This window comes from Bactrocera tryoni, chromosome 3 (genome assembly GCF_016617805.1).
Source record: "Bactrocera tryoni isolate S06 chromosome 3, CSIRO_BtryS06_freeze2, whole genome shotgun sequence".
NCBI classification, from domain to species: Eukaryota; Metazoa; Arthropoda; class Insecta; order Diptera; family Tephritidae; genus Bactrocera; species Bactrocera tryoni.
In genome coordinates this window covers 27,272,659-27,298,232 of record NC_052501.1, presented here as the reverse complement: position 1 = coordinate 27,298,232, position 25,574 = coordinate 27,272,659, and the positions used below count along the sequence as shown (strand labels likewise).

The window sequence follows — 25,574 nt, the reverse complement described above, 5'->3', positions numbered from 1 at the left end:
ACATTTACGCGCCAAATCACAAGATGTGTAATGTCAAAAACAATGTGGAAGAGCAGATCAAAACAAAGGAAAGGGAAATTAGGGTTGCCGTTACTTTTAAGTCCAATGAAATCGATGTCAACACCCTAATATAAAAACAGCAACTTCACAATCTCTCTCTATTCAAAAATTTGTGTTTTAAGCTTTTGCTTAAAAAATATTTTTAAATATTCAAGTTTACGATTTACTCCTTTTTAAAATCAGTTATTTATCAAAAACCAGAATATGCATGACTTAAACGTTATTAGCGACCTTTGACCAAATGTTCATTACGATAACAACACAACCGTATCAGTTGTCAAAGAATACTTGACGTTTGTTTTGTGAATAGAAAAAGTATTTGGCGGTTCTTATTTTTATTTAAATGTAATTGGGACAGTATCTCTCTATGGTATGTATCTCAGAGAATATTTTCTTTCTTTGTTACAAAAATTGTAAACGCTCCCGATGGAGAGGAGGTATAATGGCAAAATCGCTTATAATTTAAGTATAATATTAGTAATTGAATCACTACGCTATATTCTAAACGAATTCACAATTCTTAAATGGCTCACTGCTGCTTTAGAAGGGAACTTAAAAATATACAATGGATAATTTAACATTAAAGCTGATTGCAATATCAGCACTGCATAAACATTTACAGTCTCGTATATTGGTTACACAAAATAGAACAATTCTTTAAACACAATATAAATAAATAAATATTAAGTACTGAACTATATGTTATATTAATACGTACATTTCAGACGGCTTTTTCGTTCAACCATTTTGATTTATAGAAATTATCTTAAAAGTTAATAGCTACCAGCGCACAATCGGGCGAAGGATGCTTCCGCTCCCCATATTCTTATAAATATTCATTATTGCTAAATAATTTTGTTTTGCCAATTAGAAGCGGTTACAGCAACGTAAGTAAATAACGTAAATATGCTTAATAGTATTTTAAATATTATTAATGATTTGACGAACTTTCAGTAAAATATGGATGTTGCATAGCCTGTTCCGCACTAATACGTTGATTTGGCCTACAAACCAATAGTTTTTGTAATAAATCTCGACCTTTAGAATTAAGACGGGGTACTATTTGACTCCAGGATGTGATAGGCGGAAATGCTTTAATAATTTAACAGATTATTATAAATGAAATAATTTTCAACAATAAAATAATAACACTTACATGGAAGCGCCACATAATCAGCCAAGTGAGTAACACCAGGCCAAGTCTCTTCTGTGGGAGTGCCAAGCACACGGAAGATCTTCATCAGTTGATCCAAAACATCTGATCCTGGAAATAACGGTCGACCAGCATCGGCAAGTTCAGCAAATATACAACCTGCCGACCACATATCAATACTGGTTGTATATAATTTCGCACCAAAGAGTACATCTGGTGGTCTATACCACAGTGTGACTACTTCAGCGGAATAACACTTTACGGGGATACCAAACGCACGAGCCAGACCTGTTATTGTAATAAAATAATTAACCTTAATATGTGTACTTTGGGTATTTATTGCAGTAGTTTTACCGAAATCTGCTAATTTTAGCTCGCCATTTTTGTTGATCAATAAATTCTGTGGCTTCAAGTCCCGGTGGAGTACATTGTGACTATGACAGAAAGCGAGCCCACGCAACAGTTGTAACATAAAGCTGCGGCAAACTGCCATATCGATTTCTCCATTTAAGCTATCAAAATATTTCTTCAGATCCTGATCACAATGCTCAAAAACTAACGTTAGCTTCTTGTCCGAGTGTAACACATCGTAGAGGCGTACAATGTTTTTATGTTTCAGCTCCTAAATGTATAATCTTCGTTTTATTAATTAAAAAAATGCACAAAATCCCTTTCCACACACCTTCAAAAGGCAAATTTCTCTAAGTGCGGAACTAGGCACTCCCTCGTCGTCTTCGTCCAAACGGACACGTTTCAATGCCACAATTTCCATGGTCTCACGGTTACGTCCTTTAAATACGGTACCGTAAGTACCCTCACCGATTTTTTCCAATTTTTCATATTTTTGCATTTTGTTTAGACAACACGCACAAAATAAACCACTTGATAACTTAATTTAACGCTTATGATTTTGACAAGAATAGTGCAAATTTTTTAGAACTCGGTTTCAAGTGTTGATTGTCAAAACAAATATCATGAGTTCTAAAAAGTGATAAGGGATGTCAGTGTGGTAAAACAATTTGATTTGATTTTGATAAATTCGTTTAATTGACAACGCAAAAACACAATTTTATTGTTTATTTATAGTCTGCATGAAAAAGAAAATTTATAATTCATTATAAATATGTGTTTATAATTTGTACAGTAAATTATATTTAATTCTGCATCAAATCAAATTAAAACAGTGTTGTAAAGCAGCCAACAGCTGTGTGTATTTTATCGCTTATCTTTCGCAACATATTCGCACTATTGTCATCATAAATGTCAATTGGAAAAATTCTGTTGTGACTAGAGAGTTTAATTTGCAAAAAAATCCAATCAGATGTACATTAATTTTAAACATTATCCCGTAAAAATAATAAAAAATATATCAAATTAATATTTGTGCTCATCGCACAAACGTAGAAAATGTTTTAACAAAAAAGAAAAGTGAGTAAAACACGGATAAATGAAAGTCATTAGCCCCAGTGCGGGGCGCTGTTGCTCTGCTTTCATTGCGGTTGTCGCAGTCGATGGCGCTGTCTTGTTGGCTCTTCGACGTTGTCAACAACGCAATCGCATTTATTTCTGCCGCTGTTACTAAAGTTAACTCGCTTCATTGGCATTTACTCCCCTTTTTGAAGTATCGCGATATTCGTGTACTCTTGAGTCCAGTGGTCTTCGCAATTACTGATAAGTGCCAATCAAACCGTAAAAAGAAAAAACAATTAAGGGCGCCCAAAATTCGTAAAAGAAAAAAACAATTGCAATATTTTCGACTATTAGTCAACATTGATAAAAACAAAAAATCATTACTAAGCTTTCTGCGGTTGAATGTTGCTTTGGTAATCACTTTCTACGTTCTGTTCTATTTTTCAGAAGGTCATCATTTAATTATCAATTGAACATTGTGAGGCAGTGTACACAAACAACACGGTTGCCAGTCTTGCCTCTAAAAGCATTGTACAGTATAGAGTTTAACTTTAAATACTTCCGCCATGGTGCCGCCAAAGGATAATGTGGACCTTGAATGTTTTCTGGTGACAAAGCATTCATGGAAGGGCAAATATAAACGTATTTTAGCTATTGGTACTGCTGGAATTTCCACATATAATCCAGATAAATTAGATCTAACAAATCGTTGGACATATTCAGACATCGTTTCGGCGGCACCGAGTAAAGCAACAAATGTGAGTCATTTTGCTTGATGTGTGATTTATTATTTACTTGTACTATTATATGCTTTGCAGATACCAAATGAATTTGTGCTGACTATTAAAAAAGAGAAACGCGTCGATTCTATAAAACTTTCATCAGAATATCGTAATGACATACTCTGTTCGATTTTGAAGTATTACAAAGAGTTTGCTGATAAGCCTAAAAATTCACAAGTAAGTCCGATATTAATACATTTGTTTCCGTAGTGCTTAGCTAATACGCCTATACGTAATTATTTATATTATATGTATGTGTGTGTAGGTGCGTTGTTTATTTGTTTGTTATTTTTTTTATTTAAAACTTTGTTTACACTATGCATTGCAGCGTTTCCCTGCTTATAAATATCATTGGTCTGGTGTCAGTTTACCCACAATGCTTGAAGTCACACCGTGCTCATTAGATCAATTGGATCCAACAACAAACGAAGTGCTCACAAGTTATATGTACAAAGACATAGAGGGCATAATAGGTACTAATAGTTCCTTAGTTATCACATAAACATAAATATTGAGTTTGCCTGCAATCGGCCAAATTAACCAAATTGCATCGAGTTTAAATTGAAGACATTTTGAACATAACGGAATATAATTTAAAACTAACAATTTAGTGACGAATGCACGTACCCACAAAAGATTGTTTTGGATTTTAATTTTTCACTGGAACTTTTACTAACCATTTAAAGTTGTTCTTGCTTTTAATTAATATTAAATTTATTCTAAAACAAATTTTTCTTACCCAATTTAATTTGAAAAACTTGTCTCTACGATATAAGTAGGCATTTCCGACTACGATGGAGGCATTGTTATGGCCCATGGTGGCTTCAGTCGTTTACATCTCTTTCGTGCATTGAATCATCATGAAATTGTGCAGAATATAGCTCAGCGTTCGGTGCAGTTTCTCGGTATTGAAACGAAAATACTCAAAAGCCAAATAACACTCGAGCAATTCGAACGTCAACGTTTCGGTGAATATAGGTATACATATATATTTGCACATCTGCACTTATTTATTTACATACTTATATGTAATTATTTAATATAAATATTTGCCAAACAGCGGTGATCAGTATCAAACATCTATGACCGAATTCACCGTGCAAAAGATAACACCACGTCATCCGGATCCAGTGAAGCGCATACTTTGCCTAACGGAAGCAACACTGTTGGAACGCGATCCCCAGACATATAGCGTCTGCACGCTACGTTTGCTAGCCGATGTGTTTGCATTGGTACGCGATAAAGACAATTTGCAACGCTTTTTTATAGAATATAAAAATGGCATATTGCGTCAGTATTTGACCAATGATCGCGATTCACTGCTGGCCACACTTTTGGATGCAGTGCGTTCGAGTGGCAACAAGGATGTACATGTACGCATAAGCAATACACCGCGCGGTAAACGGTATGTACCATTTAGTTGTTCCGTCGATGAGGAAACTGAGGCGAATTTACTGCGCTTGATCATCAACAATGTACAAAATCCAACGAAACGCTTCGAAGTACTCGAACGTTTTAACGCCAACATACCACACAGTGGTCTTAACTACAGTGTTACGCAAGATGTAAGTGAATGTGGAATGTGCTTTGTGAATAAAAATATTCAGATTTTGTGTTTTAATTCTTTAAAATATTTTCTTTTCGTTTATTGTTATGTTTTTTATTTATTTTAATTTTTTAAATATTTTTGATATATTTTTAAATAACATTTTTTTATTTATTTTTAATTTTAAAATATATTGATGTGTTTTATTTATTTTTTAATTTACTCATATACATACATATGTACATACCTATATTTTTATAATTTTTATTTTTTTGATATATTTTTTATATTTTTTTTATTTTATTTTTATTTTTATTTTAATCTTAAAATATTTTTTCGTTTATTTTTATGTGTTTTATTTATTTTTTAATATTTTTTTTATTTATTTTATATATAATTTTTTATAATTATTAATGTTTTTACATATTTTTTTGATATATATTTTTAATTTTGTTTTACATTTTTTTTATATTTATTTTTAATTTTTATAAATTTTTTTATATACTTTTTTATGTGCTTTATTTATTTTTATTTTTTTCAATTTATTTTATTATACATACATACATACATACATATATTTTTTTATAATAATTATTATTATTTTTAATATTTTTTTTAATTTTTTTTTTAATTTAAATTTTTTTTTTTCATTTATTTTTATGTGTTTTAGTTATTTTTTAATATTTATTTTATATATAATTTTTTATAATTATTAATTTTTTAAATATTTTTGATATATTTTTAATTTTGTTTTATATTTTTTCTTTAATTTTTTAATTTTGTTATATTTTTTGAAATTTTTTTATATGCATTTTAATATTTTTTAATTTTTGGATACATGTTTTTTACGATTTTTTTTGTTTTTACTCTTTTAAAATTTTTTTTTATAATTTTTTTACACTTTTTTATTTAACACATTTTTTTACTTTTTTCTTTTTAAAATTTATTTAAATTTTTTTTTTAATTTTTTTACATTCTTTTCATATTTTAACATTTTTTTAAAGTTATTTTTAATATATCTTAAAATGGTAAATATATGTATTTATTTTAATAGAGCCTCTTTGCGGAGAACAAAGAGAAACTCATCTTGAGTGCACTGCAAGCTTTGGCACAAAAGGAGCTCGACAATCCAACTGCACAACTGAACAATCTCGAAATTGAAGCAATTTTTCACGCACTCACACGCTTGCTAGCTAGCAAAGTGGGCTATGGCGCATTTACAAACTTACCCGGGTGAGCATTATCTCACGTTTTATTATATACAATACATTAATTGAGCATAACTTTTAATATTTTGCAGTTTTCGTGAAATTATTGGCACGAAAATTGTTGCTGCTCTGCGTCGTAAAGACTTGGCAGTTACATACTCCGCCATCGATATGATAAATTCACTCATGCATTCAGTGAATGCCGATCATGACCTGAAACAAGAGCAATTAAATAAATCATCCATATTATCGTCAAAGTCATTTCTGGAAACATTGCTGAACATGTGGACAACACATGTGGTATGTGAAGACACACATAAATAAATTCATATTTAAATTATAACTTAACCTGCGCAATTATTTACAGAGTCACGGCAGTGGCGCGCTGGTGCTATCCGCCATGTTGGATTTCCTCACATTCGCCCTCTGTGTGCCTTACAGCGAAACGACAGATGGCAAACAATTCGATATTTTGCTGGAATTAGTTGCCGAACGTGGTCGTTATTTATATAAACTCTTTCAGCATCCCTCGTTGGCCATTGTGAAGGGTGCTGGTCTTGTTTTGCGCGCCATTATCGAAGAGGGTGAACTGCATGTGGCCCAACAGATGCAGTCGCTAGCTTTGGATGAAGCAGCATTATGTCGACATCTACTTGTTGCCCTATATACACCAACCAATGATCCAACTTTAGCGACTCATCGTCAGTTATCGCGCCATTTAATTGGTTTGTGGATTACGGACAACGAGGAAGCACTGGAATTGTTGAGACGCATATTTGTAAGTTTTTTTGAAAGCAGTGTATTTATGTATATACTATAATTGTGTTTGGCCTTTAGCCTGCTGGTTTGCTAATGTTCCTGGAGAGCGAGGAGAGCGTACCAAAGACTGATGTGGAGGATGATAAATTGAATTTCCGCGATAATCTGAAACTGGCAATACAACATTCCAATAGAAATAGGAGGAATATTATAGAGAAACATTTACATGTATGTAATTTAGTATGCTTAGGGCTGTTTTCTCATTGTGTGTTAAGTTCAGGTTAAAAAAGAGGTTCTTTAACGAAAGAAGGAGTCTTAGTTAAGTGACCAGTACTGGCTGCTAACCAAACATTGTGAAAACGGCTCTTAATATAATAAGTTATTATAGCTGTTTTGATCTACTGCAAGCTGAAGAAGCATTTATGTAACATTGGCCTAGCTTCTTGCAACAGGGAGCCTGAAATTCTAGAAAACCTGCTAATTGACTGCATAGCAGTCTACAGACGCAGGATAAAGGCGCTGGGATCTATGTTTCCAAACAGGGATCACATCGCCTCACTAGCATCTAGCAGTATATCGAACTTTATCAATATGCTAGGGCTAGGTGAGACTTTTTGATTTAGGAGAGAGCACAATAAACTTAAGGTCGCATGCAATTCTCATCTAAATAACCTATCTTAACTGTTTGAATTAATTAAAAATTTGAGAGTGACGAATCGAACAAACAACTGTCATAAAACAAACAGGCTTGCATGATCAAGTGACATTAGAATAATTGTTGGTGATACCGCTTTCTTGTATTGAATTCAAGGTTATGTTATTTGTTTTACATAATTGTAAGCAGTAACAGTTATATTCAGTCGCACTTAAATTTTAGCAGTAATTATAATTTAGTTTTGTGGATTTGGTTTCTTGGTTACAATAATATGTTAGTAACCTTATTTTGACCTTTGCTGAAAGGTTATCAGCAAAACAATATGTACATATGTATATGCAATAACCGTTAGAGAAAACAATCTGCTAAGTGTTAAAATGAGACAAGTATGCTTATGGAAATCCCATTACATGACTTTAGGTATGAAAAATTAAATTAAATATACTGATGCGGTTTCGTAATCCTCGTTTTATAACCGTAAAAATGTGTGTATTGTATATAAGAGTCGAGAACTTCGTCCGAATAAATCTAAAAATATAAACATCAGGGGACCAATTAGCGTACTTTACTATCAGAATATATACTTAGTGTTGATCCAAAATCGATGGATCTCACTCGGACAGATTTTTGTCCTTTTTGTTACTCAAACCTTAAAGTGCCTTACCCCATAGGGTGACAAAGCGTTTGGAGCGTATACATACATATGTATGTATGTATATATATCAAACCAATTTGTCCTAATATTCCGATATTTATCCGTATCTAATTTGCATTTTTTATATATGTGTTTTTTAATTTTTTTATATGTATTTTTTAATTTTTTATTTTTTATTTTTTTTTTTTTATTTTTTTTATTTTTATTTTTATTTTTTATATTTTCTATAATTTTTACAATATTTTTTATATACATATATTTTTTTATTTTTTCTTTTAATTTTTTTAAATATATATATTTTTTTAATTTTTCTATACTTTTTGTTATATTTAAACGTTTTTTTAATTTTTTTTTAAATATTTTATATATGTATGTACATACATACATATGCTTACATACATATGTATATTTTTCCGAATATCGAAAAAATATGTTACATATGTATGTATATCTATTTTTTTTAATTTTTTTTTAATTTTTTGTTAACATATTTTTTCGATATCCGGTTCTTATTGTTGTAACGGTAAAAAATATTTCCCGAATAATTTTGTGGAATGCTTCCGAGTTAACAGCCTTACGTAAGACCCGCCTGTCGTGTGAACGGAATATTCGATTATAACAGTATTCCTAGCTCATAAACCTCATGCGTGCATAACTTTATTTGAAAACTGTTATTCCTTATAGTAAAGTCCCGTTAAAACTTGACTTAATTTTTTATTAGCGAACTCTACGCTGCCACACTGTTATTTTATACCGAAGCATAGTATTTTTAAAAAGTATTAATATAATTCTGACTGTATGGATTCAAAAAGCTCAAACAGTTAAACTCTTTATTTTTATTTTTTATGATTTTAAGAATTCATTTCGCACTAAGTATCTAAAATTTTTTTCTCCCCCACAGGATATCAAGCATTGGGGTATGAACCTCATAGAACAACAGGACTCCGCTGCTCAAGCTATGAAAAATCGCCCAGTGGTATTACGGAATCGACGTCAGCGCAAGAAAAAAGAGGACGCTATTTTAAATTTACCCTATTTCTTCTACAACTTCGCCAAAGATCACAGTTTGCCGAACTTAATATGGAACCATAAGGTTAGTTTAGTCCGTAGGCACTCTTTGCATATCGCACATGAAAAAAATGCATTGAATTTTCTTACAGACCCGTGAGGAGTTGCGTATTTGTCTTGAAAATGAGTTGCGGCAATTTATGAATGACCGAGACTTGGCTGGCAATATGATCGTGGCGTGGAATTATCAAGAGTTCGAGGTTACTTATCAGGTACATAAAATTTGTACTCTCAGTGCACAGAATCGTGAAACTCTATAACCCACATTTCAATTTATAATTATGGGAACGAACCGCATAAAAAGGGGTTATCGTTTGGGTTTTCATATTAACTAATTTTTAATGCTGTTTCACTAAAAAAAGTTATTAAATAGTTTTGGAGAACATGCTGAGCTCGTAGGGCTTGATCGGGCAATAACTCATATAAATGTTGTTGTCGTGACGGCCGAAAACATGTCTCGAAGTAATTTTGGGGACTGCTCTCGAGTCGACAGTCCATGACCTTATAAAAATTTGAGTCCATTTCGGTTATTTCAACTGTGCCAAAATGTAGAATTTTGAATAAAAAATTACATAGCATACATTTTGGCGCAAAAATACGTTTCAAACTTTAACAATTGTTATCATTCCAAAATTCTCAATTTTTAAAAACAAAACGTAAACCTTAGTGGAGGCAGATTTTTTAAAACCTAACTAACTCAAAACTAATCTAAAAATACAACATATTTTTTTTGCAGTGTTTGGCCGATGAAATCCAAATTGGTGACTATTATATACGCCTAATTTTGGAGAAAGACGATTGGCCGCAAAATCTCGTAAAAGATCCGTAAGCATTTTCGAAACTGCAATAACTGTACTTCCGCAACATTTTTACAACTTTAATTTCTTTTTCAGAATCGAGTTGTTTAATGCGCTCTACCGTCGTGTGCTCTGTCGGCAGCGTGTCAACGATGATCAATTAACGGTGGTGTCACTACAAGCGTTAGCGAAGGTTTATCGGCGTTACCACAAGGAAATCGGTCGTTTCAGCGATATGTCCTATATCTTGCAGTTAACTGATCGTGTATGTATTTACCAACACAAACTTAATTCTTTACTTTTGTTTAATAATTTTTTTTAAATAAATGATTTTGTTTATATTTTTTAATAAATGATTTTGTATGTATCATTTTTTTATCTAGTGCCTCTCACCATCACTGCGTGATGCACTCATCAATCTGATATCCTGCCTGGTGCTGGAGAAATCCAATTGCCGTCCACTTGTCGATCACGTGCAGTGCCTTGTTGACCTCATCACGCTGGCACATCTACATAAGGGACGTGCACAGCCGAATACGAAAACCAATGTCATAGAGGCTGGTCCTAATATGGAGGCATACGAGGAGAAAGATTGGTATTATAATATTGAAAAGGAGGGCCAAAAACCGGAACGCCAAGGTCCCATAACATATTCCGAATTGAAGGAACTCTGGCAAAAGGGTGTGATAACACCGAAAACCCGTTGCTGGGCCATCGGTATGGATGGTTGGCGTTCGCTACAACAAATACCGCAATTAAAATGGTGCCTTATCGCCAAGGGTACGCCGATCTACAATGAGACCGAATTGTCCTCCAAACTGCTCGATATACTCATAAAATGCACCAGCTTCTTTCCAAGTCGCACACAAAACGGCACTGCCGTACTTATACCGGGACCGAAATTGTCACGCAAACTATCCGAATTCGTTTGTCTGCCCCACATCGTGCAGGTGTGTCTCACACACGATCCCGGCTTGTTGGAACGCGTTGCCACACTGTTGTGTCACATTATGGAAGACAATCCCGAAATGCCGAAGGTCTATTTGACCGGTGTATTTTACTTTATGCTCATGTACACGGGTAGCAATATACTGCCGATCACAAAGTTCCTAAAGATGACACACATGAAGCAGGGTTTCCGCAGTGATGAGGTGAACTAACGCAGCATGAAGTACACTTTAGGTTAATAAGTTTAATGAGTTTCTATTTCTTAGACATCACAATCCGGCATAATGCATCGCAGCATTTTGGGTCAACTGTTGCCAGAGGCCATGGTGTGCTTTTTGGAAAACTACAGCGCTGAGAAGTTTGCGGAAATATTTTTAGGTGAATTCGATACGCCAGAGGCCATTTGGAGTTCAGAAATGCGTCGTTTGTTGATTGAAAAGATCTCCGCACACATCGCTGATTTCACGCCACGCTTGAAGGGGCACACAATGGCGCGGTAAGTTATAATTATTGTTTAACGTTACCCCCACTAATGACTGACAACAACTGAAAGTATACTATAAGCTATATATATTCTCAACAAACTAGGGCGTCCCGATAATTATAAAGTTAATAAAATAAAAACGAAAAATTAAAAAAATCAAGATTTATTTCTCAATATAGTAATACTCCAACTTCTTGAACCAGTTCAAAAAGTACGATATCTGGAAGTCTGCAGAGTAAACCTCCTCATTTAACTCAATCAGGTTAGGATACATGGCTGATCGAAGATCTCTTGTGTTCGAACTTATAAATTAGCAAAACGCTTAGATCCAACTGGCCCAGCGCTATCTAGTAGTAAAACACAAGAGAATACGGGAGCACCGACTCGCTCCTATTCTACTGATAGCGGTTCTAGGGTGCATTTCCTTGCTAGCTCATCAACTTTATAACCTCCCGAGCAGCAGATCTACTGTTACTTCGGTTTGGAAAACACTGCAATAGTCAGGAAGTCTGAAGCTGGAGTTGATAGAGAGCTCCTGACAGTAAACCTCTCCACCAACCTTCCCCCCAAGCTTTGAACCATCCGTAAAGAAGCTCACTGTCCCTCTCCTCCGACGGCTTTTTCCCACTCATAGCTCGTTCGTCGGTATATGGACAGAGAAAGAGCCGCCAGTATTTGGTTTGGATACTCCATGATCTAAGTGATCCTGTATGAAGTTAAAGTGTGTGAGGATATTCGAGTGTTCAGACACATGTTCTTTTAAGAACCTAAATTCTCTACCGCTAGCCCTGTTACGTATTCAGATTGCTATAGGAAATGCACCGGTGAAGGGTATTATAGCGTCGGTGCAGCCGAGGTTATTATTTTTGCTAGTTTTCCTCTCTAAATTAGGTCGTTTTTTGTTTTGATTCGCCGTCGAATCGACTGAATATGTCGGTACAAAGTCTTGTGACAACTGTGCACTTGTCCTGGTAGTCGAAGTAGATTCCACATTGTAAAGACTTGAAAATAATGACCGTCTCTCCTTTTCAACTTGGCCTCAGGTGTACGGTCGTTGACAAGCACTGCTTTGAAGTGGTCTCACAGTTACCCCCACATCTTTCTCATACTTCCTATTTTCTCAGGTGGGTATGCTAATCCGGTGGACGGAGTTTGAATTTTGTACTACTTGAAATGATTTCTGTTTTTGTTGTTGTAGATTATTTTTTAAAAGTTTTGCTTTACCGGGTAAAATATATATTTTTTCATTGAAAGAGCAATGATATATTTAATTTCTAATGTATTTCAGCTATCCCTACCTCGCCATACCGGCCATCAGTTATCCACAGCTCGAAAATGAACTCTTCTGTCACATCTATTATTTGCGCCATTTATGCGACACACAAAAATTCCCCAACTGGCCCATTGCCGATCCAGTTCAACTGTTGAAACACACATTGGATGCTTGGCGCAAGGAAGTCGAGAAGAAACCACCACAAATGACTGTACAGCAGGCGTACCAAGATCTCGGCATCGACTTGACCAAGACACCCAAGCCCGATGAATCGATGATACGCAAGAGTTACTACCGTTTGGCGCAAATGTATCATCCGGACAAGAATCCAAATGGACGTGAAGTGTTCGAGAAAGTCAATCAGGCGTATGAGTTCTTGTGCTCGCGTTCAGTGTGGTCCTCAGGTGGGCCAGATCCTAAAAACATAGTACTCGTGCTGCGCACACAAAGCATACTCTTCGAGCGTTATCCAGACGGTGAGCTGCAGATGATTAACGGCAAATATTTGTTATATAATATTTTCTTTTACTTCCTTACAGTGTTGCGTCCCTACAAATACGCCGGCTATCCGCAGTTAATCAAGACCATACGCTTGGAGACACGCGACGATGATTTATTCTCGAAGGAAGTACAGCTATTGTCGGCTGCCTCCGAGCTTTGTTATCACACGGTGCATTGCTCGGCCTTGAATGCGGAAGAGCTGCGTCGCGAAGAGGGCATCGAGGCGCTTTTAGAGGCCTACACACGTTGTGTGTCCATTTTGGGTGCCGATTCTAAACCCGATGCGCTGCACTATCAAGTTATTTCGAATGTGACACGTTGCTTCGAGGTCGCCTGCAACTTTGAGAAATGTAAACAAAAGATTATAACATTGCCGCAATTGCTCTCCGACGTCTGTCGCGTAGTGTACTTTAAGGTAAGTGACAGAGTGACCTGCCAAATTACTTTTGAAGCATTAAAAAGCATTTCTCCCCTCTTAGCACACGCTCTCGGTTAGTCTGGTGACCAGCATGGCGGCCAACAACTACGAACTGCAATGCAATCTTGTGCGCAACGGCGTGCTGTGGTCATTGCTGCTCTTCTGGTTCGATTACGATTACACGCTGGACGAGAGCGGCGTGCAGGCCAGCGACAAAACCAATCAGCAACAGGTGGCCAACAATCTAGCGAAAATGGCTGTGCTCGCCTGCATCGCGCTTGCCGGCTACGGTTTGGATTTGCATAAGGCGGCGAATGGCACCGACAATGGCAGCGGTGATGCCTCACCAACCACCGGTCCCAAAGCGATTAAGGCGAATGCAGCAATTGCTTCGCCCTCAGCGTCGGCGTACACGAAAAACGCACAGAATCCACTGCAGAACACTAACAAACAATTGGCCATAACTACTGGCGGTACTACCGATACAGAGGCGAGGACATTGGTTGCCAAGCGTGATTCCAATGCTAGTAACAAATCGGATGTCATTTCGAATGCATCGTCCAACGAGAAGGAGGAAAATGGCGAGACGAATGGCAATGGCAACGCGAAAAAGCCGAACGACTCGCAGCTACCGAAGTATACTGTAGTGTCCGAAGCGAAGAATACAATCGTGAAACAGGTGCTGGATCGCCTGCTCACGCCGTACATAGCGAATAGGTTGCCCAGAGAACGCAGCAACGAAGTAAGCCGACACAGCAGTGCAATAATATACAGTTATTAAATTTCTTTTTTAAATTCTTGTTTACAGATTCTAAAAGTACTTACTTCAAATACGCGTAATCCCTACCTGATATGGGATAACGGCACGCGTGCGCAATTGGTTGACTTCTTGGAGACACAAAGGGCCACTGCTACGAAGGAGACATTCGAGGACGTCGCTGAGGTGTATAATTTAGTGTCCGAATTCCAATATGACGTTAGCAAGTAAGCGCTCAAACTCAACTTATATTTACAGTTAATTAGTAAATCTTTACATTTCGCTTTCACCGCACAGAAATGAACTACAAATTGGTGGCGTCTACATACGCATCTACAATGAGATGCCAACATTCCCCATAGCTAAACCGAAACAGTTTATTATGGACCTGCTGGAGTATCTCAAGCAAGCATATCACTACTTGTCCACCAACAACAGCAGCGGTGTAAAGATCGTTACCACTCCCACCTCGATGACGTCGAATAACATCGGTCAAGATGGCATACTCACACCGACACTGGCACCGAATCACCCACAGCTGCAACCGGCCAAAACTGGCAAAACCTTCGATGAAGTCCTGAACGCCTACAATCGCTCGAAGATACGCAATAAAATCGAAGCGAGCGCACTACTCGAACAACAACAAATGCAACAGCAATACAGATATGATTTTGCGAATGACGGTGCACTCCAGGAACATGTGATAATGGTGCTGCAGGCGCTAATGGCCGTCATCAAATGCAACGCCGAGGTGGAGATACAATGCATCGGCAGTTTCAATATGATCTTCGGTTTCTTGGCGCATAATTTATTCAATGAGGTAAGCTTTTGAATTTATTTCACTAAAAGCGAGTAAATCTCACCCTCTATCTCTCTCTCTCTCACTTAGAACACTGCCGTCAAGACAGTGGCGCTCGAAGTGGTCGCATTGGTTTCACGCAATAAGGAATGCGTTTCGGAAATTGCCGCCTGTGAGTTGCTCGGCCAATTTTTGGTTGCGCTTAAAGATCCCGATTTGCGCAGCAGCCAAGTGAAAGTGCTCGAAACCCTGTCTGGGCTCATGAATGTACAGGAAATGATCAAGGAGGCGCAAAACAAGGGCGCCGTCATTTACTTGCTCGATATGTTCTGTAATTCACGCAATCCGCTGATACGTGAGGTGTGCGCCGAAATATTGGCCAAAATGACGGCGGATCGGTTAAGTGGGCCGAAGGTATGTATTATTTAGTCATTAAGTTAGAACTCCATTCAGTATACCGTTAACGCCATTACAGGTACGCATTACCGTTTCGAAATTCCTGCCGCCGCTCTTCGTTGACGCAATGGTTGAATCGCCGCAAACTTCAGTGCAATTATTCGAATCAATACACGAGCATCCGGAATTGATATGGAATGATAAGACGAGAGCGATAGTTTGTGATGCTGTGGCGGATACGTGTGAGAGGTATGCATGTGTAACTGTTATCATTTAAATTTTGTTTTTTTATTAAAAGTATCCTCTCTTTTTCTCTTACTCTCCCTCATTATTTGTTTACCCAAACAGCTTCTATAGAGCGCAAAAGATCACCGACAAACATCTGTGGAAGGATCCTGAAGTGCTCAAAGATATCGTTTCGAATGAAATTGTTGTTGCTGGTGTTTATTTGCGTTTATTCGTCAGTAATCCGGCGTGGACTTTGCGTAAGCCGAAACAATTTTTGGCGGATTTACTGGATTTCGTTGTGGAGCAAATCAGCAAAAGCTCTACAGAGGTAACCTATTTATATATTTATAGGTTATGGTCACTTTTGGACATATGTATATTTTAGAGTATTGTGTTTATTGTAAATTTAGATTGTAGTGTAGAAAATTTTCGGAAACCGCTACATTTTAATTCACTTTTGTATTAAATTTTCTGTTTTGGTGTTCAAATGATATTTAAATCCTTCAATTTTAATCCTATAATCTTCAAATACTTTTAAAATAATATTACTGAATTTCTAACAGTACTTGCTCTTATCTAGAAACCTATGAAACCCATGGCTCAGAGCAATACATCGTACAAGTCCAACACTCTACTATATTATTTTCAGCAATACTCCTTATTCGTATCAACTTTTTGTTCCTTAATGGTTAGAACCAAACTACTTATTGTACGTCCTTTGACTCCTAGAAAGATGTTTTAGGCATAGCATAACTAAAAACTGACTGATAGTTTTATATGCTGAGAAAGGTAGTAGAACGCAGGAGATATACTAAACTAGGTGTCTTTAGCAAAGTTCAACTTGACGTGTTCATGGGGGTTCCTACTGCACACTACCCAAAGGGCTTTCATACGGTAAGGCTATAAATTTTGTCAGACGCTAGTTATCAAATTTATATTGAAGAGGGTGAAGTGGAAACACTTTCTTCTCCATTGCAGCATCCCCAGCCTCTGCAAGACCAGAAGGCATAACCGAAATTGACCATAGGCCTCTCATGAAATTTATGGTAGGCTTAAAGCGCTTTTTTCGTTAGGTAGGGTCTTATAATCTATTATACAGGAGAGGAAACGTCGGGAACCCTATATAAATTATCAGCAAGATGAGCTGAGCCACGACCGTGGTTGTTGTTGTAGGGACAGAAAACATTCTTGGAGTTCTTTTAAGGAATGGTGCAAAGTTGACAGTCCTGGGCCGAATAAAAATCCGGGTCCATTCTAGTTACTTAGACTTGACAGTCGTGGGAACGACCATCTGTCTGCCCCTCGAGATATCTTTAAGAAATTTAGCACGGATACGTATATGTATGGCATACTTAACCATCAGTAAGCCATCTTTTGTATTTGTGAAGAAGTTTTTCATTGTTTGGGGAGTATCTCTAGCATTGCGAACCTTAAGAAATGGGCGCAATTAATCATAATTTCTGGTACATTTCCGTAAACCATAAAATACTTGGCAGATCTTATAAAAAGCTGGTGTACTGGCACTCTCGTTTCCCAAATTAAATTTCTAACGCTTCCGGTTTAGCCGCATTTTCTTTATGTATGCATTTGATTGGCTGGTATTTGGTCATTAAGTTAATATTTTTACTTCTATATTTTTTTATAAATCGAATTTTTTGTATTTTTATTCTTTAAAGCCTCTGGTTTATATTCAAATGTGTATATTTTCTTTCCACTAACAACAGAAAGACGTTTTGGAGCTATCAACGACAGCTTTAGTGGAGTTATTGCGTTCACAACCGAATCTAGCCGACGATATACCCGTTTTGGGGCACATACCGAAGCTTTTCAATTTGCTGTCCGTGCAACCGAAGAGTACACTATCAGTATTGCACCAGCTGTCACTATCGGAGGTGAGTATTCCGAACTTAGTTTTAATAAATTACATGTTCTGTAAAATAATAATTTAAATTTATATCATTTAAATAACTCCCAATACAGTTCTGCGTTAGCGCTGTTTCGCAAACCGAATGCATACATCCGCTGAAGAAATGCATGGAACAGCATCGTGATTGCATTGAGAAAGCCTGTGAGACGCTCAGTCGCCTGTTCAAATATCAACATGTGAGTGTTTAAGAACAAATTAATTAGTATTATTCGATTTTTTTATTTTTTTGATATATACATATGTATGTATGTATATATGTATATTTTTTTGATATTTTTATATTGTTTTTTATTTTTTTATTTCTTTTTAAACATTTTTATGTAGTTTTTTGATAATTCTTTTTGTTTTGATATTTTTTTTATATATATGTATACATAAATTTTTTTTATGTATGCAATTATTTTTTTTTAGTTTTTGAGATTTTCTTTTTTGTTTTTTTGATATAAATTTATTTAAGGTTTATATTTTTTGGTATTCATTTTGTTGGTTGATATTTATTTTATTTTTTTATATGTTTTATTTGATTGATATATATTTTTTGATATTTTTTTCGGGTTTTAAATTTTTAAAATTTTTTTATTTCATTTTACATATTTTTTGATATACTTTTTACTTGTTGATATTTTTTTATTTTTATTTTTTTTTTTACTTTTTTATGTATTTTTTTAACATACATACATATGTACATATGCATATACATTTTTTGTTATTTTTGTATATAATCTGATAATTCTTTCTCGTTTTTTGTATATGTATGTATGTACATACATATGTATGCGTGTATATATTTTTCATATATTTCAATTTCATTAAAATTTTAATTTATTACATTTTTATGTTTTTTGATTACTTTGGTATTTATTTTATTTTTATGATATATGTATTTGTGTTTTTTTTTTAATTTTTATTTTTGAAATTTTTTTTATCTATTTTTTTCATATTTTCATTGCAGGATTCACTCATTAGTCAATCGCTCGAAGTAAATTTGGTGCCATACTTGTTGGGTCTACTGGACAGTCGCCTAGAGTATGTGGACAATGCGTCGGCGGTGAAAGCGCAAATTGTCGCTGCACTCAAGGGCATGACCCACAATCTTAATTACGGTGAACGCGTCACACAAATCTTGCTGAAACATCCCATATGGGCCGAGTACAAAGATCAACGACACGATCTCTTCATAACAGATACCAACATCAGAGGCTATCTGACCGGTACATACACATTTATTTGTTGTTGTTTTATACTGTTTGTTATATACTATTACTTTTAATTTTATTTTTACATTTTTGCAGGCATAAATCCCACCGCTGGCTATTTGACGCAAGGCCCAGCGCAAAGCGTGGACGTACTCACCTCACCGCCACCCATGGATCGTGACGACCCATCCGCACGACCGGCCATAGATTAATATACCGTGCATGCTGTGACAGTAACGTTTTACATGCTGTAACTTTTGTTGCCACCCAGTGCGTAGTAACAACAACTGGCAAACTGGTCAGTATTGTTAAAAGGCTTTAATTGAGCGTGAACGCTGGAAATAAACGATGCGATTACCTTTCGATTGGTGCATAACATAGCGTAGGCACAAACAAAAACAAAAAGAGCAAACAACCAATATAAATGAATACGAAAGCAAAACAAAACAAAAAAAACAAAAACAAATGACGCCGCACATACCAATTTTAACTGAAATGCACTCAATCATCAAGAAATCAAAGCGTCTTGGCATCATTGATTATTTACTTGTTTATTGATTTTTTATTACTATTATTATTATTATTATTATTACTATTATTACTGCTAGTACTACTTATTTTTTGGTATTATTATGTTAATGTGAATATCAGCAAAGAAGCGAACGCAAAGCGAAATGATGTGAAGAAAGTATTTTCAAAATTAAGAATATAAAAAATGTTTCCTTAAATTAGTGTATATTTACTAAATGAATTCACCGTGTTTAACACCAAATATTGCATGTTTAATTTACAAAGATTTCGTTGGTGTTTCGATGAGCAAAATTCAAGCTGCGGCAGCAGCTGGCATGCTCCCAAATCCGATTGCGCTGGCGATATATAAAACATGTATGAATTCCTGAAAACGATTCTCACCACTTTTAAGCACACAAAACGCATACACATATGTATGTAAACAACCACACCAACCCACACACACGCAGTGAAAGCGATGCATCCTTAAAATACATGGAGTTTTTATATTTGTAGATTATAAAGTTTACAAACAAAAAAATAAAAACAAAAAAGAAATAAAAGAATTTCAATACACATACAGCATAGAAATATATATTGTACATACATATATATTATATATAAATATATCTATCTTAAAGTGATACAGAGAAATCTTAATAAAAACTGATTCGATTTGAATGAATGTGCGAGAATTTGCCGTTTGAAATTTTCGAAATTTCCGCGCAACTTTGAGACATTGCTATAATTTAATTTATTTATTATATAATTTGTAATTTTAAATTTTTTTTGTTTATTATATTATTTGTAATTTTAAATTTTGTTTTTAATTTTTTTTATTTTTTATTTTTTTGTTTTTTTTTTTTTTTTTAATTTTTTTTTTATTTTTTTTTATTTTTATTCATTTTTAATTTCAACTTTTTTTTTTTGGTTTTATACCTTTTATTTATTTTAATTATTAATTTTTTTTTTTTATTTTTATTTTTTATATTATTTTAATTTTTGTTTATTTTCTTATTTTTAAATTTTTTTTAATTTTTTTAATTTTTTTTATTTTTTTATTTTTTTTATTTTTTTTTATTTTTTTTTTAATTTTTTTATTTTTTTTTATATTTTTTATATTTTTATTTAAATTTTTATATATTTTTTTTTTTTAATATTTTTTATATTTTTTAAATTTATATTTTTTTATTTTTTTTTTTAAAATATTTTTTATATATTTTATTTTTTTTTTTTTTTAAATATTTTGTTTATTTTTTTTATATTTGTTTTATATTTCATTTTCTTTATTTTTTTACTTCATTTTTTAATTGTTTTTTTTATAGCCAGTAATATAAAATAAAGTAGTTTCTTTATTGCGTGGTGAAGACCAGACACAGCGCCAGCCGTATATAGTCAATTGTTGAGGCGATCGCCGTGCCCACTATGCGCCAGCGCTCCAAATACAACACCAGAAAGAGATTGTATTTTTCATTGGCAATGCGAAAGGTGTAGAGGCGGTGCAGATAGCCGAGCACATTCAGTTTATCCGGGAAGGCGATGTCGTAGTGGCTGAAACATGCAGTTATCAATGATTTTGTCTCGCTTAAAAATAAAAGTGCGGTATTCTGTGTTCTTTTGAAAGTTTCAGAATAAAGGTGGTTTATTTGTTCGTCCGTCTGTGCCGTTGAGTAAAATATCTTGATGAAACTTGGTATACATATTTTATGACACCATAAAAAGTTGGTATTGCAGGTGGGTAGAATCGGCCCAAAGAAACGCAATTATTGAAATAGTTATAAAGTGCCATAACTAAATTCCACAAAAATATAACTATAAGACTGTTATTTGGTATAATGAATCACATTTGGTATGAAAAGGTGCAATGTACAAATCTCCAAAACCACTACAGTCAAATCAAGCAAATCCTGATATTGCTCAGATAAAATTTTTTGACTGCGAAATTGAATGAAATCGGGATGGTACAAGAGAGCTTAATAGGAGCTGGTATCAGAATTGGACGACCGTCCACATATAAGTAAAATAACATATATCCGCGGACTGGCTCCACCGATTTCAACCATATTCGGTGCAAGTTGAAAAAGTGAAAGAGTGTTAAGGTTAAGTATTAAGTGTTTTCACTGTAAACATTACAGATTGTTATACTCACTTTTCGATGATATACTGCACTTCAGCGTAGGACCAAATGAATATGACCGCTGGATATAAGATCGGTAGCAGGATGAATATTGCCAAAATGAAGGTGACCAACACCTTGAGTATTGTCGGAAAAGGTAATGGCTCCAGCCAAGTGTTAACCAAATGATCGATAAAGGGCTGTTGGTAGTAAATAATTTTGCTAAAGAACGGCAGCTGCCTCCACTGTTTCTTGAAAGTAAAAGCAATGAAAAAAATTTGACATTAATAATACTATATAAAATAATAATAAAATGTTTAAGAATATTAATTATAAAATATATGTTGTAAGCAAAGACAACTATGTAATGGCTCTCATTATGTTAATTGACTACAGGAATATATACCGAGTGATTCAAGTAGAGGTCCTTTTTTCAATACTCTCTTTTTAGCAGATCATTCATTATTGGTTAATATACCACTTCCAGCACGCAGCGAAGAAAATCAGTCGTAACTGAGAGCGTACACGAAGACCGTAGAGTGTCAGTTCGGCGCCGTTCGCAGCATCTCGGACTTACATACGTACGGGATGACTTGGCGCATTTTACGTCAAGATCTTAAATTGAAAGCATACAAAATACAGTTTGAGCTTCGCTGTATGAGCTCTTGCAAAGTTCCGGGAAGATCTGACGTTTTCGATCTAAATCTTTTTCAGCGATGAGACCTATTTCTGGCTCAATCGGTATGTAAACAAGCAAAATTGCCGCATTTGGAACGAAGAGCAACCTGAAGAGATTCAAGAGCTGCCGTTTCATCCAGAAAAAACAACGGTTTGTGGGCCGGTGGAATCATCGGCTCATATTTCTTAAAAAATTATGTCCATGACAACGTAACCGTCAATGGTGACCGTTATCGCGCCATGATAACCGACTATTTTAGACCTGAAATTGAAGCTCGTGATCTCGGCGACATTTGGTTTCAACAAGACGGCGCCACTTCCCACACATCGCATCAATCAAAAAATTTATTGAGAGAACACTTCAGTGAGCAGAAAATTTCACTTTTTGTGCCGGTCGTTTGGCCACCAAGATTATGTTATATAATACCGTTAGACTTTTTCCTGTGGATATATGTAAAGTCTAAAGTGTATGCGGACGATCCCGCTTCGATTCAGGCCTTGGAGTAAAACGTTACATGTGTCATTCGCAGGTACCAGTCGAAATGCTCGAACGAGTCATCGAAAACTGGACTCAACAGATGGACCATCTGAGACGTAGACGCGGCCAACATTTGAAAAAGATAATCCTCAAAAAATAAATAAATGCCAAAGAATGTTCTTTCGAATGATAATCAATTTTCACCATTAAATTTGAAGTTTCTGTGTTTTTTTTTTAATAGAGAACCTCAAATGGATCAGTCTTTACATGTCGGCAATGTGGCACCAAAAATAATTGCGGACCCGCTCTTCGGTTTGCTGAAAAAATAGATTGGCTTTATTTACATGCATACATTTTCAGTACTCACAATCTTTCGACGATGCAGAGGTTTGTGCCAAATTTTCCGATACATTTTCGTTGCATTAAAAGATCCGAAAACCGTTAAAAAATATTGAATAAAGAGTCTTTAGAAATTAAAAAATAAATATACAAAAACAATATATATGTATTAAAAAAATAATATAACAAATCTGTTCAGTTTGAAATGCTAACTGAAAGAAAAAGTAAACAAAAACTTGATCGAATATAACCAGTTGAAAAACAAAATTTCGAATGATATCCAATTGGAATTGGGGGATTACAATGTGTACGATATTAAAATTTTTTAAATTGGTAAGCAGTTACGGGGTGTTTTCATAAATAACGAAAATTTGCCTGTTTTTTTCTTAATATTTACTCATTTGCCTACATCAACGTTGTCGGCTTCAAAACGGTACCCATAAGATATTATGCCTTTATGACAGCGCTTCTGAGTATCGTCACAACACTTCTTAAACTCGAGTTTCTTTTCGCGCTTTAAGTAATACGCTTTTAATGTCATATATATGCTTGTAAAACGATAGTCTTTAAGGCGAACTTGATTTTTGAAAATAGGAAAAAGTCATATCTGGCAAATATGGAGCCCGGGGCATAATTACATTATTGTTTTTGGACAGGAATTTGCGAACAAATTCTCTGATAAATTTTTTTTTTTTGGCAAACAAAAATCTCAGTCTCAGTGGAATCAATTCCTGCCTTGCGAGACGAGCAGGCAAACGACTATTGTATTGTAACGCCAAATAACGACTATTGTAGAAGCTGTCAGAACGTAGACGAGGAGCAGACAATTAAACATCGTCCATGCGGTTATAAGGCTCTATATAGAAAATAATAGCATTTATTGGGCGAGAGTTTCTCTCGTGCACGGGGTTGTTAAGAGAGGAGTCAACAGATGGGAGAGTGGTATCACAATGGGCCTTCTAAACATCTAGGTGCGTCATTAGACAGACACTCTATCTACCTAGCGGCTACTGCAGCCAAAGTAAGCAATGTAAAGAGCTGAAAAATTTTTGTTTTCCTGCTTAGTCGCTCCAAAACGGTGATCTTAAGTGAGATGTGTGATTCAGGGATCAAAGTTCAAGTTATTTTTACTTTCTCCTATAGAAACGAAATTTATACCTATCCACTGCAAGCAAAAATTCGGTATTTATTGAATAAATATATACATAATATTATTAATTAAATATTTTAAGTCTCCATAAGTTTAGCTTAAGTTTCTTAACTTCTGTAAGGCGCACCCTAATAGTATTGAGTCATTTCAATATTTTTTTGCATTTTATGAATTCTTATGGCAAAAAGGGCTAGAATAATACTATTCAAAAATACAAAAGGCTCCTTGCAGTCGCTTTATTCAGGATGACCTCATAGTGGTATGTAGCAGTGGCTAAACATCTGGATGATCTCCGCATCAAATGTAATGACTGCATAAATAGTTTGCCCCGACGGTTGGCTACCATGAGTCTAAAGCTGGCTGAGCAGAAAAAAGAGGTTTTGCTCATAAGCTCCACGAAAATCTAAGAAAAGATATCGCTCACCATAAGAGAATGTGAGATTACACAGCCACAGTTGAAGTATCTGGGTGTCATAGTGGACTTGAGACTCAAACTCAAGGAGCACTTGGAAAATACGACATGTAAAGCAAGTATGGTGCCAATTGACATCCAGAAAGACGAATTCGAGAGAATATAGCAAAAATAGAGGAGAAAATCAAAAGCAGCGCAATGTGGCAGCAACGGTGGAAAACTTTATGCAAAGGACGGTGAATCCACAGACTGATTCCGGACATATGTACATTCGTGGATAGGTAGATAACAAGGGGACCTGGACACATGATGGACCTAACCCAAATACTCAGTGGCCCTGGTTGCTTTAGAAGCTACCTATACAAATATCGTCATGACTTTAGTCCATATTCTCCGACATGCACAGCGTGTATAGAAGACTCTGAACTCGTACTCTATCATTGCCCTCGCTTTTCAAGTATAAGAGAAAAGCTAAGAACTACACTTGGAGGTAATCTCATGGTGGAAAATTTTACTGCACTTATGTATGTGCGAGTCCTCTTTAAAATAGAAAGCTGTCAGCTAAGCGGCAGCTCTAATGACAAGATTGAAACATTTACAACAGATAAGGCATCAGTCAGTCCGTACAATAGAGGAAACTTAAATGTCTGCTTCTCTTCCATGCAGTAATACTTTGTCCTTTGGTCCCGTGGGAGAGACATGAGATGGTAGTAGGTTAGATTTAGCGGATTAAAGTCCCGCAATCCGGCTTCCGTTGCTTCCTCCTACTATAAAAAGGCATTTGATTCCGATCGTTAAGTTTGTTTGACAGCTATATGCTATTTTAATCCGATCTAAACAATTTCTTTGGATATTACATTATTATCTTAGA

General features: G+C 35.2%; 3 protein-coding genes across 8 annotated transcripts; 1 reads left to right on the top strand and 2 right to left on the bottom strand.

The window, feature by feature from the left end:
• Positions 1 to 378: 378 nt before the first annotated feature.
• Positions 379 to 2,179, bottom strand: LOC120772566 (cyclin-dependent kinase 5 homolog). Its single transcript, XM_040101253.1, has 4 exons — positions 1,896 to 2,179; positions 1,568 to 1,835; positions 1,217 to 1,501; positions 379 to 1,152 (listed from the first exon to the last, which is right to left on the bottom strand). The coding sequence occupies exons 1-4, from the start codon at positions 2,061 to 2,063 to the stop codon at positions 992 to 994; spliced, it is 882 nt and encodes a 293-aa protein (XP_039957187.1). The 5' UTR covers positions 2,064 to 2,179; the 3' UTR covers positions 379 to 991.
• A 370-nt stretch (positions 2,180 to 2,549) lies between these two features.
• LOC120770177 (dnaJ homolog subfamily C member 13) lies at positions 2,550 to 20,225 on the top strand. 5 transcript variants are annotated; one of them, XM_040097394.1, is made up of 28 exons: positions 2,550 to 2,641; positions 3,071 to 3,381; positions 3,442 to 3,582; positions 3,734 to 3,878; positions 4,185 to 4,383; positions 4,466 to 4,970; positions 6,006 to 6,184; positions 6,252 to 6,459; positions 6,527 to 6,937; positions 6,997 to 7,146; positions 9,130 to 9,321; positions 9,389 to 9,508; positions 10,033 to 10,121; positions 10,190 to 10,358; positions 10,477 to 11,244; positions 11,308 to 11,537; positions 12,814 to 13,274; positions 13,338 to 13,714; positions 13,779 to 14,459; positions 14,526 to 14,701; positions 14,772 to 15,294; positions 15,364 to 15,687; positions 15,749 to 15,918; positions 16,018 to 16,225; positions 17,622 to 17,789; positions 17,878 to 18,000; positions 18,777 to 19,035; positions 19,114 to 20,225. In XM_040097394.1, exons 2-28 carry the CDS (start codon positions 3,190 to 3,192, stop codon positions 19,230 to 19,232), a joined length of 7,287 nt encoding a protein of 2,428 aa, XP_039953328.1. In that variant the 5' UTR covers positions 2,550 to 2,641; positions 3,071 to 3,189; the 3' UTR covers positions 19,233 to 20,225. The 5 variants fall into 5 exon arrangements, with proteins under 5 accessions (XP_039953328.1, XP_039953325.1, XP_039953326.1 ...); XM_040097391.1 differs by having other exon boundaries at positions 4,182 to 4,383; XM_040097392.1 differs by lacking the exon at positions 2,550 to 2,641 and adding an exon at positions 2,768 to 2,938 and having other exon boundaries at positions 4,182 to 4,383.
• A 621-nt stretch (positions 20,226 to 20,846) lies between these two features.
• Positions 20,847 to 23,253, bottom strand: LOC120772044. 2 transcript variants are annotated; one of them, XM_040100416.1, is made up of 3 exons: positions 23,170 to 23,253; positions 21,680 to 21,897; positions 20,847 to 21,081 (listed from the first exon to the last, which is right to left on the bottom strand). In XM_040100416.1, exons 1-3 carry the CDS (start codon positions 23,212 to 23,214, stop codon positions 20,883 to 20,885), a joined length of 462 nt encoding a protein of 153 aa, XP_039956350.1. In that variant the 5' UTR covers positions 23,215 to 23,253; the 3' UTR covers positions 20,847 to 20,882. The 2 variants fall into 2 exon arrangements, with proteins under 2 accessions (XP_039956350.1, XP_039956351.1); XM_040100417.1 differs by having other exon boundaries at positions 21,680 to 21,891.
• Between the last annotated feature and the right edge of the window lie 2,321 nt (positions 23,254 to 25,574).

What these genes read in the sequence shown, in the direction of transcription:
- LOC120770177 (XM_040097391.1), top strand. Translation starts at nt 3,190, where the DNA reads ATGGTGCCGCCAAAGGATAATGTGGACCTTGAATGTTTTCTGGTGACA. An exon ending in CAACGTTTCGGTGAATATAG is followed by an intron (nt 4,384 to 4,465) that starts GTATACATATAT and finishes TTTGCCAAACAG; the next exon opens with CGGTGATCAGTATCAAACAT. An exon ending in CAAAATCTCGTAAAAGATCC is followed by an intron (nt 10,122 to 10,189) that starts GTAAGCATTTTC and finishes TTTCTTTTTCAG; the next exon opens with AATCGAGTTGTTTAATGCGC.
- LOC120772044 (XM_040100416.1), bottom strand. Translation starts at nt 23,214, where the DNA reads ATGTATCGGAAAATTTGGCACAAACCTCTGCATCGTCGAAAGATT. An exon ending in CTCTGCATCGTCGAAAGATT is followed by an intron (nt 21,898 to 23,169) that starts GTGAGTACTGAA and finishes TTTACTTTCAAG; the next exon opens with AAACAGTGGAGGCAGCTGCC. An exon ending in GTGCAGTATATCATCGAAAA is followed by an intron (nt 21,082 to 21,679) that starts GTGAGTATAACA and finishes TGCATGTTTCAG; the next exon opens with CCACTACGACATCGCCTTCC.
- LOC120772566 (XM_040101253.1), bottom strand. Translation starts at nt 2,063, where the DNA reads ATGCAAAAATATGAAAAATTGGAAAAAATCGGTGAGGGTACTTACGGT. An exon ending in GAGAAATTTGCCTTTTGAAG is followed by an intron (nt 1,836 to 1,895) that starts GTGTGTGGAAAG and finishes TTATACATTTAG; the next exon opens with GAGCTGAAACATAAAAACAT. An exon ending in TGATTATGTGGCGCTTCCAT is followed by an intron (nt 1,153 to 1,216) that starts GTAAGTGTTATT and finishes AAATTATTAAAG; the next exon opens with CATTTCCGCCTATCACATCC.